The sequence below is a fragment of the Falco rusticolus genome, chromosome 5, assembly GCF_015220075.1.
Source record: "Falco rusticolus isolate bFalRus1 chromosome 5, bFalRus1.pri, whole genome shotgun sequence".
NCBI lineage: Eukaryota > Metazoa > Chordata > Aves > Falconiformes > Falconidae > Falco > Falco rusticolus.
In genome coordinates, this window is record NC_051191.1 from 45,753,732 (window position 1) to 45,772,187 (window position 18,456).

General features: G+C 40.6%; 1 protein-coding gene across 11 annotated transcripts in view; it reads right to left on the bottom strand.

Annotated features, from left to right (window-relative positions):
- APAF1 (apoptotic peptidase activating factor 1) overlaps positions 1-18,384 on the bottom strand; it is a 41,275-nt gene extending 22,891 nt beyond the window's left edge. For 2 of the 11 annotated variants that reach the window (XR_005104677.1, XR_005104678.1), the window contains exons 1-10: positions 18,241-18,382; positions 16,266-16,407; positions 15,797-15,986; positions 14,336-14,533; positions 10,182-10,365; positions 6,251-6,363; positions 5,579-5,710; positions 4,934-5,172; positions 4,190-4,357; positions 3,152-3,283 (exon numbers count right to left, since the gene is read on the bottom strand). Coding sequence is in view for 8 of the 11 variants with exons in the window: in XM_037390610.1 (XP_037246507.1) it covers positions 3,152-3,283; positions 4,190-4,357; positions 4,934-5,172; positions 5,579-5,710; positions 6,251-6,363; positions 10,182-10,365; positions 14,336-14,533; positions 15,797-15,986; positions 16,266-16,403 (1,494 nt within the window). In the remaining 3 variants the exon portion in view is untranslated. Of the gene's footprint in view, positions 1-3,151; positions 3,284-4,189; positions 4,358-4,933; positions 5,173-5,578; positions 5,711-6,250; positions 6,364-9,512; positions 9,554-10,181; positions 10,366-14,335; positions 14,534-15,796; positions 15,987-16,265; positions 16,408-17,832; positions 17,890-17,977; positions 18,080-18,240 lie in introns of those variants that run through there. The other 9 variants (XR_005104679.1, XM_037390612.1, XM_037390614.1 and 6 more) reach the window with 7 other exon arrangements.
- Between the last annotated feature and the right edge of the window lie 72 nt (positions 18,385-18,456).

The window sequence follows — 18,456 nt, forward strand, 5'->3', positions numbered from 1 at the left end:
TTCTATAGCACACAAGACCTGGTTTAAGATACAACTCTGAAAAAGCTTCTTCTGGTCCAGTCTAGCAAAGATCATTCTGCTAATAGCGATCTGCTGTTCTTCCTAACAGTTGCTGAATTTGAATGAAAGCAAAAAATCTGTTATAGTTACATGTAATTAAAATGAGAAGGCTACTTAAAAGGCAATCAGAAACTGCAAACAGAATTATTAGAATAGAATATTTCTGTTGGAAGGAACTTACAATTACCATCTAGCCAAATTGCCTGACCTATTCTAGTCTGACCAAAAGCTAAAGCATGTTAAGGGCATTGTTGAAATGCCTCTTGAACACTGACAGGCTTGGGGATCAACCACCAAACTGTTCCAGTGTTTGACAACCCTCTCGGTAAAGAAACACTTCCTCATGTCCAGTCTAAACCTCCCTTGACACAGCTTTGCTCCATTCCCACATATCCTATCACTGGATGCCAGGGAGAAGAGATCAGCACCTCCCTCCCTCTCCACTTCCCTTCTCAGGAAGCTGTAGGAGGCAATGAGGTCGGTTGCCCCTCAGCCTCCTTTTCTCTGAACTAACCAAATACAAAGTCCTTACTGCTCCTCGCAGAACATTCCTTCCAGCCTTTTCACCAGCTTTGTTGCCCTCCTCTGGACACAGTCAAGGTACCTTAACATCCTTCTTAAATTGTGGGGCCCAGAGCTGCACATAGTCCTTGAGGTGAGGCTGCACCAACACTCAATATAGCAGGATAATCGCCTCTTGTGACTGGCTGGTTATACTGTGGTTGATGCACCCCAGGATGCCATTTGTCCTCCAGGCTGCCAGGGCACACTGCTGACTCACATTGAGCCTGCTGTTGGCCAGCACCCCTAAATGAGCCCTTTCGGCAGGGCTGCTCTCCAGCCACTCCTCTCACAATTTATACTTGCGCCTGGCATTACTCCATCCCAGGTGCAGAATCTGGCATTTGGACTTGCTAAGTTTCATCCCATTAATCACTGTCCAATGCTCTCCAATCTATCTAGATCCTTCTGCAAGGCCTCTTGCCCCTTAAGAGGTTCAAAAGCACTTCCCAGTCTGGTATCATCAGCAACCCTGTCAATGGTGCGTTCAACTCCTGCATCTAGATCACTGATAAATATGTTGAAAAGGACTGGCCCCAGAATTGAACCCTGAGGAACACTGCTGGTGACCAGTCACCAGCCAGATGTAGTCCCATCCACAACAATCCTCTAAGCCCTGCTGTTTACCCAGTTCTTCACCCTGAACACCATGTGCCTGCTCATCTTGCAGATGGACAACTGGTCCAGAAGGACGCTGTGAGGGACAGTATTAAAATCCAGAAAAATACATCCAACCGCCTTCCCTTCATCCACTAGACAGGTGACCTTATCATAGGAGGATAGCAAAGTAGTTACACAGGACTTTCCCTTTGTGAATGCACGCTGACTGTGCCTGATGACCGCATTATTCTTTAAACTCTTTTCAATAGTATGCGGTATAATCTTCTCCGTAATTTTTTCAGGAACTGAGGTTAGACTAACAGACCTGTAGTTCCCTGGGTCTTCCTCAGGCCCTTTGTGGACTGGAATAATCCTGGCTAGCTTCCAGTCAGCAGGGAACTCCCCAGACTCGCAAGACCTTTAGTAGCTGATCGAGAGAGATCCCACCATAACATCCGCTAGTTCCCTAGTACTCTGGGATGAATCCCATCAGGCCCTATGGACTTGTGAACATTCAGCTGATACTGCTGGTTCCTTAGAATTTTGCTATCCGCAAATGGAAAGTCACTGCTACCACGCTCGTGGTCCTTCAACTCAGGGGGACGGGTAGTCCAAAGTCTGTCAGTATTATTAAAGACTGAGGCAAAAAAAGCATTTTTTCTTCATCCCTATTAGTCAGATGACCATTTTCAAGTATTGATCCAATGTTTTCTTTAGACCAACTCTTGCTATTAACATATTTTTAAAAAGCCGTTCTTGTTAAAAAAAGTACTGGCTGGGATCAGAAAAACCACTTAGAGACAACGTTTCACAGGCTCAAAGTATATTCCAATTTAAAATCAGTAAATACCGCAAGGATTAAAAGATTATCATGGTTAAACAAAGAAAAAGAATACCTCACATATTTGTTAGCTTTCCAATAAATAGAAATCATGCCTAAGTAATGAGAAATAAGCAATACAAAGAGCATAAATTCTAAGAAGCATAGAGTCATAATGAGACAGGCTAAAGAAACTCTAAGAAGCTTATTCTACAAAATATAGAGAAGGTATGTTTCATTTTTCCAATAGGTTGAAATTAAAGAGACTGAGATAATAAAGTAAACATGATCCAAAAAACCCTAGATTTATAGGAACCTTCATAATTAATGCGGACTACAAATTGTGAATATACAAAGTGTATTTTATATGACTAGTCAGATGAATCATCTCAAAAGACGTTCAACTGAAAAAGTTTGAGTACACATGAAATAAAGCAATCAGCAACCAGGACCAAATGCTATTCAGGGCAAGAACTCTATAGATGTTCAAGTGAAACTACTAAAAGTATTAGTCTTCCTGCATGATCTGCATCTTATACTAGCTCAGTATCTAAAGAACAGCAATTTTTTAAAGGCACCAAGGCAATCTTGGAAACAAGAGATCTGCCCATCTAACTCTTTCTGGATATTTTGTGGCTGTTGAAATCTGGTAATACAAAGAATGAACCTTTACACACAAATTAGTATGACATAAGAGGAAAAACCTCACGACTTCTTTGAAAAAAAGTATCTAATTAATCACATTCTCTGAAGAAATCAATTTACTTCTACTATCATACCATAAAGCAAGCCTGGGTTTTCAAAAAGCTTTAGAGAATATTTCTTATCAAAGCTTCTTAAAAAGAAGAAGAAAAACACAAGCTATTATGATACAAAATAAGAAATCTTCTCAAGAATTGGCTGGAAACATGAAACACAGGGTAGAAATAAAGTCTTTTTCTTAACAGACAGTGATTATCAGTGGAGCCTCTAAAGGACTCTGTATTGAATGTTCACCTGTCTGGACAAAAGCCTGAGAGAAGAGAGGTTCAGGTGGGGAAAAAGCCTGAGGGGAAAGGCAGTGGTAATGGTGGGCAAGGAAGGAAACAGATGACACAAGTCAGAACTCACCTTCTGCATGTTGGCACCAGCCATGTGATACGCTAGAAAGTTATACCAGTACATGCAATCCTCTTGAGATGAAACAGGCATGTTAAGTTTGTAATGTTTCTTGTACTGATTTACTATGTTTTTATGTAGCTCCTGCAATGTGAATCAAAACACACTTTCAGTTAACGCTGTACCAAGGTACGGGCTGGTTTCAGTATCAAGGAATTAGAATTATTATTATTATATTGTATGTAGTCTTAAGGAATACTATTACTATTATTTCTCAATCATAATACGTCAACAAACGAAATAAGGAAAGCTTACCTTCCAAAATTGTGCATTTAACCTAACTTATTGATTAAGACTTCACCAGAAACATTTTCTGGATATTAAAAGACAGAAAAACAAGCTGTTAACCTTCCTTCTTAGACTGAGAACAGCTATCAGATCACTCTCCACATTAAATGTGTGTAGCTAACAAAAAAATACCCTTACATATGTAGATCTAAAGCAAGTCTAAAAACTTGCCTTTTCTTTTTATCTATGCTTTCTGTCCTGTCCTTCAGAACTGATAAATTTATTTGGCCCAACTTACAGGTCCTCTCCCTGCAAGTATTGCCCTAAATTGAAAAAAAAGGAGTAAAAAGCACTCCTCTGTATTAAAGAAAACACATCCTGTTCTGGTAGAATTTTGATGGCTTTGGAATCATCAATGGAACATTCCGTCTCCTGCTGGAAACATCTTTGACAAAGAAATAATAGATATAGAGTCTTCTCTCAGGTTAGCTTCTTAGCTCCAAGTGGAAGCATCATGAAATCACTCCATAGTTTCAAGTTGAAAATAAACGGTTTTAATTTTAACTTTTATTGTTATATATATAAATATATAATTAATTTAATAAATTAAATAAATGTAAGAAGAAAAATACTAAGTTTAACTACATTATGAACCTATTCTATGAAGGTTCTGTGGACAATGTTTAACAAAGGAACATTTTCTGAAGAATGCCCAGCTTCAGAGAATGAAGTTAAAAGTAAGTTGATTATTCAATATCCTACCTGAAGCTGGTTGCGATTCTTCTCTGTGAGAAAGTCAAGTTGAAGATCATGTAAATAATAATGGAATGATTTCCCATTACGATCACAAAACAATAGCGATTTGTTAACAAATTCCTGTAGTATATCTTCGACTTCTTCAGTTTCCATATCCCAAAGAATACAAAGAACCTAAAAAAGCACATTAAAAGAGAAAAGAATCAGAACTAAAGGATAACATGACTTGTATGAATATCATAAAAGGCTACCAATTAACTGACAACAACACACATTTTAACAAATAGACATATTACAAACATTACAAATGGTCATATTACAAATATTACAAATGGTAATAAATTAATTTTATTAATAATACAAATTCTTCCATACCAAACTACAGGACAGATAACTTGTATTATCTCATCTTTTGTCTATTTTTGCTGATTTATGCTGATCATACCTTTATCTTAAAGGAGACAAATTTCACACAACAGCTTTTAAGCCTTCAGAGAGCTTAATTACAATCTAATTAAAGAATTGAATATGGAATGCATATTAAACATTATGAATACATTTATTCAGTTACGATTTTTTACTTTCAGTACTGACAATAAGTCATGATACAATAATGGACCCAATCTAGCAATTGCTATTAAGGTATGTACAGCATAAGTTATATGCAAAAATTATAAATTTTATGAATTCTTTAAAGTTATTGTTTGTATCTCACTAAAAATGATGAGATTTCTGCATTGCTGTTATTACCTTAGTAGGTACTTTAACATCTTTTGGGAGGATAGAGAGGTCTTTATAGTAGTCTTTGTAATTGTCATTCAGTTGCTCAACACTTATGGACATTGCTTCATCAAGAGCTTCATAATCATAAGAAGAAGATTTTCTTATTCTTTTGAACTGCTTATTCTGCAGCTGTTTGAGATAGTATTCCCAACGATTAGGGAAGTCTCGTAATAATGCACCTATTAAGGATATCACAAGAGGAGAACCTGAAGGAAAAGATTAATTTCATCTTAGAGGTTTTCAAGGAACACAATCCAATAATTTAGTCAAGTGGTTTAATACATCAGGTAATTTTCCCAATACATTGATTAAATTTTTGAGGTGTAGCAAACCGACAAACAGAACATGTCATCCATGTAGACACCAGCAAACTCACCAAATTTAAGTGTAATAGGGGGGTGGGCAGAAGATACAATTAAGAAAACTACTCAAAAATCAACATGAGACACTTCAATTTAGTTCAAAAAAAACAAAAAGCATTTAACAAACACTTGTGTTTTACTTAATCTGTACAGTATTAAAGAATGTTCCCTCCTCTATTTGTAAGTCAAAACCTAGAAGAAAAAAAATCCATTCAGTGGTAAACAGTATGTTAAAGAGTGGCAAGTATACCTTTGCATTCCCTTACAAGGCAGTTAGCTTGCTCTGGCAGTTCTGATATTTTCATATTCACAAATAAAGATAAAATCTCCAATCCTTTCTCATGTGCTAGTCCACTTTCCACATGAACCTCATATTTATTGCCTAGACACAGAAACATTGGAAAAATGTAAAAGAACATTAAAAACCCTACGGAAATTGTGAGTATTTTCCAAGTAAAATTTTGAGCAAAGGACCTGGTTCATTGTTTTTTGTGTGTAGTATTTTATATGCTTAGTACCGAGAAGAGTATAAATTCTACTTTAGCAGAATCAAGCTTGCATTAGAGAGACAAAAAAATTAGACTATGACCTAATAATTACAACTGCACTATGGGCATGTCATAGTAGTGACTGCTCAATAGTGTCGAGATAATCAGTCTAACAGCAGCAGTGTCACAAAGATTAATTTATCCTTTTAAGGATCATTGCACTCTTCAATGTAGACATACAATTTTCAGGATAACATGTAACATTTATTGCACAAAGAATATAACATCTTACAGAGCAGAATTCTAAAACTTTGCCATTTGTGCACAAGCTGATAGACATAGATTCGATCAGATTCTTTCTGAAAGTTCGCAAGAACAAAATGCATACATATGCACACATAATCTGTGGTGCAGGAAAGGAAACTGTTCCTTACCAGACACAGCATCTGTTATGCTCCTGTCCCTGCTGGTGATAAGAACCTGACATTGATTATCAAATGCTTTTAATACCCAGGAATCCCAGATGTCATCCAGGATCAAAAGAGATCTAGCGCAAAAAGAAATATTGTAGATTTCAGATCAACTATTAGTGCTAAAATACAGCATTTAATTTTAATAATGAAGTAACGGTTTCAGAATTTACAATGTATCACTACATAAGTTTTTATATTAATACGCAAAATATTTTAAGATGGCATTAAACACTATGCAAGAAAGCTGAATGCAAGTATCTCAAAAAATCAAGATTTTACCATTTATTATTTTATAGCTATAACTGAAATGAAAACAATAGTTTTGAGAAATATTTCCATTAGTAGATGCCAAGAAAAATAGAAATATTTACTGTTTTCCAAGTCATCAGATATCATAAATGAAGAAAAAAGTTGTCCAGGACTAGATAACAACTCTGCTTGACACAGGCCAGTGATAAGCTTTGTGGGAGAAACCATTTCAGTTTCCTTCCAATTCAAGAGTTTTCAGGTTTGTTCTTTCATCTTCAGAAAGCTCTATGAGACTAATCCTCTAGTGAAGGAACTGTCTTGGATGATGAGGCTCTTTTTACATATACAACATTTTTGTACCTACATATTTGAAACTTAAGGCTAGTCACATTTGCAGGTGACTACATGGAATCTCACCAGAGTAACGTATAGTAGACTTGCCCACACCTGCCTATTTCTGACAAAGAAGTTACTGCAAACTGTTTTTAAAAGGTTGGTTCCAAGGGAGCAAGAAGTCGAAAAGACTGGCTGGCAAACAGATTTATAAAAAGAAATAACAGTTATTTGTGTGTTTTGTGGAGGAAACAAAGTTCCTGAAACACAATCCTACAAACAGATTACATTTGCTGACTTTTTTTTTTTTAAAGGGATGGAATTTTCAGCTACACTAGTCATTGGTTAAATTGCCCAGTTAACACTGAAGCATGACAAGAGTCCCCCGTTTTTTTTCAGCTAAATGACGCTTATGCCATCAATGCCTATAAATAAGGATTTTGTCCTTCATAAATATGTGCATACACATCATACCACATTTTCAATGTTTTATGTGAGTCTTAGATACCCATATGTCATTTTTATACAATTCCTCTATTAACACCCATTTGATAAATGCGAGGGTTTTCAAGAATACTATCATAGCCATATATTACTAATTTTATGGTACTTTCACACTTGAAAATATGCTGGGCAGCATGAATAACAGCTTGATTTTATTTTCTAATTAATCTGAGAATTTCAAAGTCCTCCTAATCTTTTGATGCCAGTGACTTTCTTCCTCAACCACACACACAGATTTTAAGCTCTAATTAGAATTATTAAAAAAATTAAACAAAAACAATAAACCCAAAACACTCTGAAAACAATCACAGGAGACTTAATTCTGAAATATTTCTTTAAAGAATACCATAGTTTCAATTTCTTAATTCCAACGAAATAAATAATGCTATTTTGCTCAGAAAGTTTCCATTCAACTAATATTTTAATCACAAGAAACGTACTGGATTCACAGTTTGAATCCTTTGACTAATACTTTATTCCCAAGAGATATAGTGGGTTGACTATTTGAATCCAGAAATAGATGAAGTGACTTTCTGTCACCAAAGAGAAGTTCAGTGCACAGCAAGCTCCCCCACAAGCTGCAGATCTTGTGAAGCTTTGTTTTCAATACACTTGCACCCTACACACCTCACTCCCTAGTACGTTCCCCTTTACCTCCTCCCATGCTCACTATGATTTCTGAGATAACCCATCATCATCAAGACTTTCAGTTTGTTTTTATGACATTCTCACATATACCTAGCAGCAGGATGCAGCACAGGCTGTGTAGCATGTTCCCAGCTCACGTGTCCATGCTGCACAGTTAGCAAGACAACAAAATGTCTCCCTTCAATTAATTCTGTATACCCCTTTTCACCACTGAAGGCACCTACTTGGATTTCTTTTCTTTATCCAACTGACAATTTTCATGAACTTACACAATTTTCAAGGATATGATTCCTACAGTTCCTACCTTTACAGCAATTTTGGCAATACGCTCAAAGGGTTTAGGATAGAGGAGAAGGGAAAGAGCAAACGGGACTAAGATGAACACTATGAGAAAAGTTTTATAATCAGTTCTTGTCCCTGCAGTCCCTGCACTTGAGGTACAATCATTCTCTGCAATACTCCTAACATCTGTTACTTTATCTTGAAACACATTAATGAACATTCCCAGGTGAATAGCATCCTACATGAGATAGCTGGCAGTCTATAAGGAATACACTGCCACAGCTGCATTGAAATGCCCTCCAATAAAACCAAGTGCCTAACTGTTTCCAAAGCTGTAATTTTCTCTTTTCCCCTCAGTTTCCACAGAATACAGATGCTCTTTTGACAAAACACAGAAAGTACCTCTTAAATGAGTCACTTTGTGCAGTACAAACAATATAGCACAGCATAGTGTATCAACCATGTTAGGTTGTCATGTTACTTGACTGTAGAGTAGCTGCCAACTTCTGCAACAGCTCATTGCCATAGCGACACATACACCCTAAAAGAAAGTAACACAGTTCTCCACTCAGAAGGAACTGTGATGTTTTGCATAAATTGAACATCCAAATTTTTCTGTATTGAAGAGATTTGTTTTGTTTGTTAATGAATAAAAAATAACAAGAATTGTATCAATGGAGACAACCAATTAACATACTTCAGGGAAACCTGTACTTTCAGTTTAAAGTGTCTTGTTTGCACTTTTCATATAAGACTTCCACAAAAATTAAAAAATTTCTTGTGGAAGACCTGGCAGCGTTTTTCAAATCTTTTCCTCCTGAGAATATTTTTTTTCTTGTACAAAAATGCCAGTATTCTTCTACTCTATGTCATCTATAAAGATAATAACGTTGGAATATTATTCCTGATACATTTCACTCACATGCAGGCTTGTTTAGTTTAGTACAGATCTTCCCAGAGAGTAATGAAATCCTCAACTAATAACTACAGCTATTGCTCAAAGATGAAAGAAGTTGTGCAGTGACTGAGACACTGCTTGATTAAATCAAGTCACTTCTCCTGAAGTTTGAAAGCAACTGGTTTCTTGGCAACCAATTATTGATCATATCATGAAAACATGCTTTCATTTTGATAAATCTAGACCAAATCCTTTAAAATGATATCGCCTGTTCCGGAAAGAAAAAAAATTTTCTGCAGTGATACACACCCTTTTACTGCTGTATGATCCTTACACATCAGCGAAGCGTTCTATGTACATGAAGAGAACATTGAAAGTTAGAGCAATTCTTATTTCCAACTGTTTGTTCCCAACTTCCATTATTAAACAACTCGTATTTTTTCAAGCAAATGTGACTCCAGCACAGCTGGTTAACATATTTCACTAGCAGAAGCCTTATTAGCCTACGACATATATACATATCCAGGACAAGACTACAATGTGTCCCTTAAGTTACTCCATTAAAAAAATACATCTAAACAGGAACAGACTTACACTACATGTGTTACACATCTGCCTCTAACATCAATTTATCCTTCAGGTTTTGTACGCTTATCTGGACCTACTTATACTTTTATCAGCAAGTCAGTAATTTAGAAAATTCTAAATTTAGAAAATTTAGAAAATTCTAAAAGTATTGTTAGCTTCACCTTGAACAACACTTCATAATTATCTACAGTAAAACAGAAAAAAGAGGAAGCAAGAAGTGAAAGAGTTAGGAAGCAGGTTTACAAAAAAAAAACCACACAAACAACAAACCACAAACTACATGCCACAGACACATGTAACCACAACACAGACACCACAATGATTAGACCGAAGTTAGTTGGCAAAGTTTTATCAGTTAAAAAAAACAGTGTTCCATTTTACTGACATTACCTGGAATATTTACGTAGCATCAGCAAACGAAGACGATCTTTAGCCTCCTCAATGTTAAGTGGTGGCCTTTGTGAGAGGGTAGAGTCATGCTCTAATCTACTACAGAGATTCTGAAGTTTTATTAGGAGCCCTGCTTTGTCCTGTTTTCCAACAGAGATCCAGTGAACTCCTCCTGGAAAGTAATCTAACAAAAAAAGCAATATTAATCATGCCATACATTTAAAATCAGAAATCAACTAGCAGTTTACGACAGCAATCAATAACTCAATTTCAATTAAAATATAAAACTGTAAAGTCTGTTGCAAGCCAGCCTTGCAACTGTACCATTAACACCGAAGGATGGTTCTAGAAGATCACTACTTTTTTATTTTTAAAGGAACAGGCTCTGTAGGGCAAGTTCCAATGAAGAATTCGCACTGCCACTGACGCTGTCATCCCTCCTCCCTACATGCCTTCCTACCTGTCCCTCACCAACCCCTTCTGCATCCATCTTCTTGCTAGTCTGACTTAGCATTTACTTTTTCAACTTTGCACTACTGTAAGAGTTCAGAGTTTAGGATGTGAAAATTATCCCAAATCAGTGAACAAGAAGGCATCTAGAAAAGTCAGCTGTAGCAGAGAATGCTGTAGTCACTATCTCTAGATCACATTTTCTAATGTCCAAGTCCTGCTTTCTCCATCAAGTGCCCTATGCAGGAGGAAAAAAATAATAATCATTAAATGGTTTCATTTATCTTAGAATCGTTTAGGTTGGAAAAGACATTTAAGATCATCGAGTCCAACCATTAACCTGGCACTGCCAAGTCCACTCCTAAACCATGTCCCTAAGTGCCACATCCACACATCTTTTAAGTATTTCCAGGGATGATGACTCAACCACTTCCCTGAGCAGCCTGTTCCAATGCTTGACAGCACTTTCAGTGAGGAAATTTTTCCCAGTGTTCAATCTAAACCTCCTGCGGTACAACCTGAGGCCATTTCCTCTTATCCTATTGCTTGTTACTTGAGAAATGAGACTAACACCCACCTCACTATAACCTCCTTTCAGGTGGGTGAGAGCTCTAAGGTCTCCCCTCAGCCCCTTTTTCTCCTGTTTCCCTCAGCTGCCCATTGAAGGCCTTGCTCTCTAGACCCTTCCCCAGCTCCGTTGCCCATCTCTGGACACGCTCCAGCACCTCAGTGTCCTTCTTGCAGTGAGGGGCCCAAAACTGAACACTGGATTTGAGATGCGGCCTCACCAGTGCCACGTGCAGGGGGACGATCCCTTCCCTTGTCCTGCTGGCCACACTGCTTCTGATCTGATACAAGTCAAGATATTGTTGGCCTTCTTGGCCACCTGGGCACACTGCTGGCTCACGTTCAGCCGGCTGCCGACCAGCACACCCAGGTCCTTTTCTGCCAGGCAGCTTTCCAGTCACTCTTCCCAAGACTGTATCACGGCATGGGCTTGTTGTGACCCAAGTGCAGGACACGGCACTTCTTGCTGACCCTCTTACAACTGACCTCGGCGCAGATCCAGTCCAGATCCCTCTGTAGGGCCTTCCTACCCTCAAGCAGATCAACATCCCACCTCCAACTTGCTGTAGTCTGCAAACTTACTGAGGGTGCACTCAATCTCCTCATCCAGATCATTAATAAAGACACTAAACCGAGTATGTTTATGAGAGCCCTGAGGAACACCACCTGTGATGGGCCACCAGCTGGATGGAACTCCACTTACCACCACTCTCTGGGCTCAGCTGTCCAGCCAGTTTTTGACCCAGCAAAGAGTACACTTGTCCAGGCCATGAGCAGCCAGTTTCTCCGGGAGAATGTTGTGGGAAATGGTGTCAAAAGCTTTATTAAAGTCTAGGTAGACAACATCCACAGCCTTTCCCTCATCCACTAAGCAGGTCACCTTGTCACAGAAGGAGATCAGTTAGTCAAGCAGGACCTGCCTTTCATAAACCCATGCTGACTGATCACCTGATTGTCCTGCACGTGCCACGTGATGGTATTCAGGATCATCTGCTCCATAACTCCCAGCACTGAGGTCAGACTGATAGGCCTGTAGTTCCCCAGATCCTCCTTCAGGCCCTCCTGGTAGACGGGCATCACATTTGCTAACTTCCAGTCAACTGGGACCTCCCAGATTAGCCAGACTGCTGATAAATGGTTGAAAATGGCTCAGTGAGCACTTCTGCCAGCTCCCTTGGTACCCTTGGGTGGATCCCATCTGGCCCCATAGACTTGTGTGTGTGTCTAAGTGGTGTGTCTAATCCATTTCCCATTGGATTATGGGGGCTTCATTCTGCTCCTTGCCCCCATCTTCCACCGCAGGGGGCTGGGTAACCAGAGAACAACTGGTCTTACTGGTAAAGGTGGCATTAAGTTCCTCAGCCTTTTCCTCATCCTGTGTCAGTACGTTTCCTCCTCCTCCTCTTTTTGTTGCTAATGTATTTATACAAACATTTTTAATTGTCTTTTACAGCAGTAGCCAGGTTAAGTTCTAGTTGGGCTTTGGCCCTTCGAATTTTCTCCCTGCATAACCTCACAACTTCCTTATAGTCCTCCAGAGTTGCCTGCCCCTTCTTCCAAAGGTCATAAACTCTCCTGGTTTTATGGAGTTCCAGCCAAAGCTCTCTGTTCAGCCAGGCCGACCCTCTTCCCCACTGGCTTGTCTTTTGGCACATGGGGATGGCCTGCTCCTACACCTGTAAGATTTCCTTCTTAAAGATTGCCTGGCCTTCCTGAGCTCCTTTGCCCTTCAGGACTGCCTCCCAAGGGACTCTCTCAACCAGTCTCCTGAACAGGCCAGGCTCTGCCCTCCCAAAGTCCAACCCAGCATTTCTGCTGCCTCCCCCTCCTCACTTCTCCGAGAATCAAAACCTCTATCAATTTTGTGATCACTATGCCCAAGATGGCCTCCAGCCATCACACCACCCACAAGTCCTTCTCTGTTCACAAACAGGCCCAGTGGGGCACCTTCCCCCGCTGGCTCCCTCACCAGCTGTGCCAGGAAGTTACCTTCCACACACTCCAGGAACCTCACAGACTGTTTCCTCTCTGCTGCACTGTATTTCCAGAGACATCTGCTAAATTGAAGACACCCCCCCCCCATGAGAACAAGGTCTCTCCCAGCTGCTTATAGAATATTTCATCTGCCTCTTCATCCTGGTTGGGCGGTCTGTAACAGACTTCCACCATGATATCAGCCTTGTTGGCCTTCGCTCTGATTCTTACCCATAAATACTCAACCCTATCATCACCCTCATTAAGCTCTAGACAATCATAGCACAGTCCCTAACGTACAGGGCTAATCCACCGCCTCTCCTTCCTTGCCTATCCCTTCTGAAGAGTTTAGAGCCATCCATTGCAGCACGCACTTGTGCAAGTCATCCCACCATGCTTCCATGATGGCAACTATGTTTCACACTTGTGTCATTGTTGCGGGCTGTGCAATGGCTTCCAGCTGCTCCTGTTTATTGCCCGTGCTCCATGCATTGCTGTAGGTGTGCTTCATTTGGGCTGTTGACCCCACCACCTTTCGCGAGGAGAAGCCCTAAATCCTACGTGACCATTCTCAGGCTTCTGTGGTTTCTAACGTATCAATAACCCTTGTGTCTTTGCTGCCACATAGATCTCCATTCCCTACCTCCAGTGAGATGGCACACTGAAGGACCTCACTAGCACATGACCTGCTTTAAGCTAGTGGATACTAGTGTAATCACTCCACAAATGCCTGCCATCATTAAAATACATGCAAAAGTTAAAGCAAGATTTTTTAAACTCACATAGCAAGGAGAAGAGTCTGAGGACTTAACAAGCAACGCCCAAAAGGAATATAAACTAGATATGATTTTTTTTCTGTTAGTGCAAAATAACTTCAAGTTAATTAAGGATGCACCTCCTCTCATAAACCAAAGCAGATTCCAAGGTGAAAAGCTATTCACAATCTTTTTCCATAAATTAATAAAATACTTAGTGGTCCTAGAGCATTCAATGGTTATGATAAACTGTAAGTCACAAGTAAGTATTTCAGAGGCAACTATGAAATTTATAAACCTAAATCCCAAATTACTTTCAAGATGACATAAGACACTTTACCATGTATGTCCAATATGCATATACCTGTAGTAATTTTTATTAAAATACAGATGTTTTTCTAAAAGTACCTTCCAAGAGTTGATGATCCCTTAAAGCTTCTGCTGTTAGAACTGTCTTCCCACAGCCTGCCATTCCATAAACCGTGACCCATCCTGGATCACTTCCCAAGCAGCACAGTTTCTGTTTAATAGCATCTACCAGTTCTGGCCGAGTGACAAACACAACTGGTCTCTGTGGTACACCTCCTTCGCAGAGAACTGTCTTAACTAAAGTTAAAACCAAGAAACACACAAAAAAAGTAGTCATTTCTAAATGTGATGCCTCATCAAAATAAACCAAACAAGTCCCCAACCCAAATAACTAGTGGGCTCCCCCCGACCTCATGTCCTGCACAACTGCTCTAAAAAGTACTAGACTCACACCACCAAACAGTGAAAAAATATTGCTTTTTAGAAATAAATTACTTAACAGGTAACTAGCCTCCCACATACAATACTGTTCCAATTAAGAACCACATAGGAGGCAAGCTAGTTACATCAGTCCCTAAAAGTGAGAAGATAATTAACAGCTCGAGAAGAAACTACGGCAAACACAGCTCAACATTACTATACGCAACAATCAAGTCACTTTCTCAGCCAGAAGTTATCACCCCATGGATGCAGCAGAAAAAGAAAAAAAAAGCATGCTGTGTAAGGCTTTTACTTTGTAGTTACTTTGTAGTTACAGCACAGTATTGTGGTTTAAGCAAGACTTCCTTTGATTTGAACTAAGATGGCATGACTTGCAATAGGGCAGGTAAAACACAGCAGGAAAGGAAACGTGCACTTTACCTGTCCACTGCTGGCCACAAAGCAGCTGTATTATATTGATAACTTTGAAATTTGAATTTTGAAATTTTGCAAATTCCACATGCCTATGACACTTCTTAAAACACAGAGTGCCAGTAAATATGGCAGTCAGTCATATGCAGTTAGAAGGTTCTTCCCATTAGAAAACACCCATTTATTTAATGTCACTCAAAGATGATACTGATGACAATGTAGGTAAAAGGATCTTATGTAGCGTAACTGAAAGCTCTGGTGAAGAGAATTAAGCAACCTGATTTTATCAGCTATTGGAATGTAGTCTGGGAGATTACAGATTACTCTTCAAGATAAACGTCAGAATTTTGGAGGCTACAACTCTTTATGTTAGATTCAACTTCTTTAATATATACAACTAAGTCTTTCACGTACAACAAAAATGTTACAATTTAGAGAAAACTGTGAGAGCCTCAGGTTTCCCATCTTTTAAAACAAACATTACTTATGAACATTTTTAAAGATGACCTACAAAACTTGTAACTGTTGTAACTCTCCTGCCATAATAAATATATGAAATACAGGAATACCGACTACTACACTACCAAAACAAGTGAATACACCAGTATTCCTTTTTCATTGGAACAGGTATTACAGATAGTCACTTGGAAATAAAAAAGGCAACTTGTCTTTTCTTTCAGGCACAGGGATTTCTGTATTTACACTGACCGTGTGAAGTCATTCCATCCATTGAACTCTTCCTGTTACCAGAAGAGACAGCAGGGATGCCATCCTGAAGAAGCGCAGCGAGATCTCTGTACCCTTCATGAAGTAGTGCATTATAAAAGGATCTATATGAATTATTATCTTTTGTAAGAATAATGTTTATTAGCATAGCTGCTCGCTCCTTCTGTGTACTCTAGAAAAAAATATTAAAAGGTATGTTATACAAAACTGAGACCTTTAGAAAGCATCTAATTATCACTCTGTCAATTAGACTGTTTACAGTTACAGAAACAGCCTTCAACTTGACCAAGCCCTTATCTCAACCTTATGAAGTGCAATAAAAACTGCATGCTAATCATTCACTTAAGAATTTGCTGAATCCAGGAATGAGATATACAGAAATTACTACTTTTAAAAACGATGAAAAAATATGCAAGTAGACTAGGAAGATAAATAACAGAGACAATTCTACCTGTTGTTTCACTCTCTCCTCCTCCTGTAATGTTAGTACTTCATCAGAAATCATATGATCCATAATATAAGAAGTCTTGATGTCTTTTTCCAATGCTTGGCGATTCATAAGTAAATATTTTTTACTCTTGGCATCCATATTTCTTCAGTGTGAAAAGAAAAGGGGGGGGGAGTAAAGTCAGAACCAGAACATAACTTACAAGGAAAAAAGTTTTAAAATAGCTTATGAATCTTAGTTTTAGTCAGAAAAAGTAACAGAGCAGCTGCATTAGTGTGAATTAATGGAAAACACAGTGATTCTTCAGGCAAGCTCACACTATAAACTGTAGAAAGATAAAAAATGTAAGGTTTTTTCACTTCCTCTCTTGAGAAAGAGACCGTTAAATTAATTTAGTTATACCATTTATGATTCAGTAGTCTAGCTTGGCTGGACAGTACAGCAGCATCAAGAAAACACTAGGGAAATCTAATATGCCTTTTCAGCAGAGTAAAAAAAAGGCATATTGATCGTAAAGTTGTAACAGGCCACAAGCATTCCACAAGTGAATATGAAGAGTATTCTTGAGATATTGTTTAGATGCCACATACTATTACATTTAATAAAACCATCCAGCTAGGCATTATTATAATTAATCTGACTACAGTATTTCTTGGATTGCTCCACCTGGAGGCATATGAAGCAGGTATAAAAAGAATTTCAATCTTTAACAATTAATTAGACTCATATTAAAACTTTTGTGCTCACTACATGAAGTTTTCATTAAAAAAGCAGGTATGTACTGCTAATTCTGGAAAAGAAAAAACCAAGTAGTCCTTTTCCACATTTCTATGATTTTATGTTTATGAACACTTGCAGAACTAAAGAATCACTGCACAAGCTTCTCATGTACTAGGAACTTGGTAAACGTCTCTATGAAAAGGTCTTCACCCCACCCACTAACTACATCGCTCAAATTTTTTAAGTCCTTGGATCACACGATTGGGACAACAGAATGAGAACGTGAACCGATCTCACGGCTGACAGCACTGGGCAGAAATACAACAGAAAATAAAACCCCCGTGCACCAAACGGCTCGAGAACTCGATGTTGCCTCCAAGTTCAGGCCTCCATACAAGCACGCTCGGATCTCCTCTCGTGAGGGAAGCTGGAGCCCCCCGGAACGCCAACAGCCGAGCTATGCCTCCTCGTGTCCGACACACGACCACCAACCCGCGTTCTCCCTCGGTCATGAAACCAACTGCAGAAGGGCAGAAGGTGAAAACTCCTGCCTGCTGCATACACGTTTTCCATACCCCTCAGCTGCCCCCGACAGCCCCAAACGATCAAAGCGCTCTCTCCGGTCGCACTCCGGCGCAAGGACCGAAGGCTCCGACGGGGACCGCGCGCCCCTCCGGGAGCGGCTCCGCAGCGGCGCGCGGGAGCGCTCCCCCCTCCCCCCGCGGCGGCCGGGGGCGCGCGGGACACGGCGGGGGCGGGGGCCGCGCCGAGCGCCTCTTCCGCCGCACTCACCGAATTTCGTATTTCCACTGACACTCAGGCGGTTAGGGAAGTCTGCCACCCTACCTACCTTTTACCCCACCGCACCGGTTCGGAAAGGGGACGTCAGCCGAAAAAATGTCCAGGTTTAAAAAAAAAAATAAATCGATCCGCACGCGAAGCAAATACAAAAGGAAAGCGCCCCCGCCCCGCCAGCACACAGCACAAAGGGTTACCTCACACCTGGGCGCGCCTCGCCGGAGCCGCCGCGACCAGCCGCAGGGAGAACGAAACAGAAACCGGAGCGCTCAGAGGAGCCGCCCGCCACCAACCCCCACGCCCGGGCTCGGCCCGGCCCCGGCCGGTTCCCCCCGAGGCAGGGGGCCAGGCCGCCACCGCCGGAGCCGCGGGCTGAAGTCAGCCCCAGGGACGCCGCGGCCAAACCGCCCAGGCTGGGCCCTTCCCAGTCCGTCCCACCCGCTTCCCTCTCCCTGCTCACCCGGCGGGCAGCGCGGGGCCGTCGGGAGCCGCCGGCAACAAGTTCTCGCCCGGCCCCGAGGAGGAGCCGCCACCCCGCACGGAGCAGGCAGCGCGCTGCCAGCGCTTCCTGCCTCGGGGCCCGGGGGTGGGAGCCGGCCCGCCCCGCCCCACCCCGCCCCGCTGGCCTCCCCGGCGGCAGCTCGGCCCCGGCCAGCCCCGCGCGGAACAAAGCCCG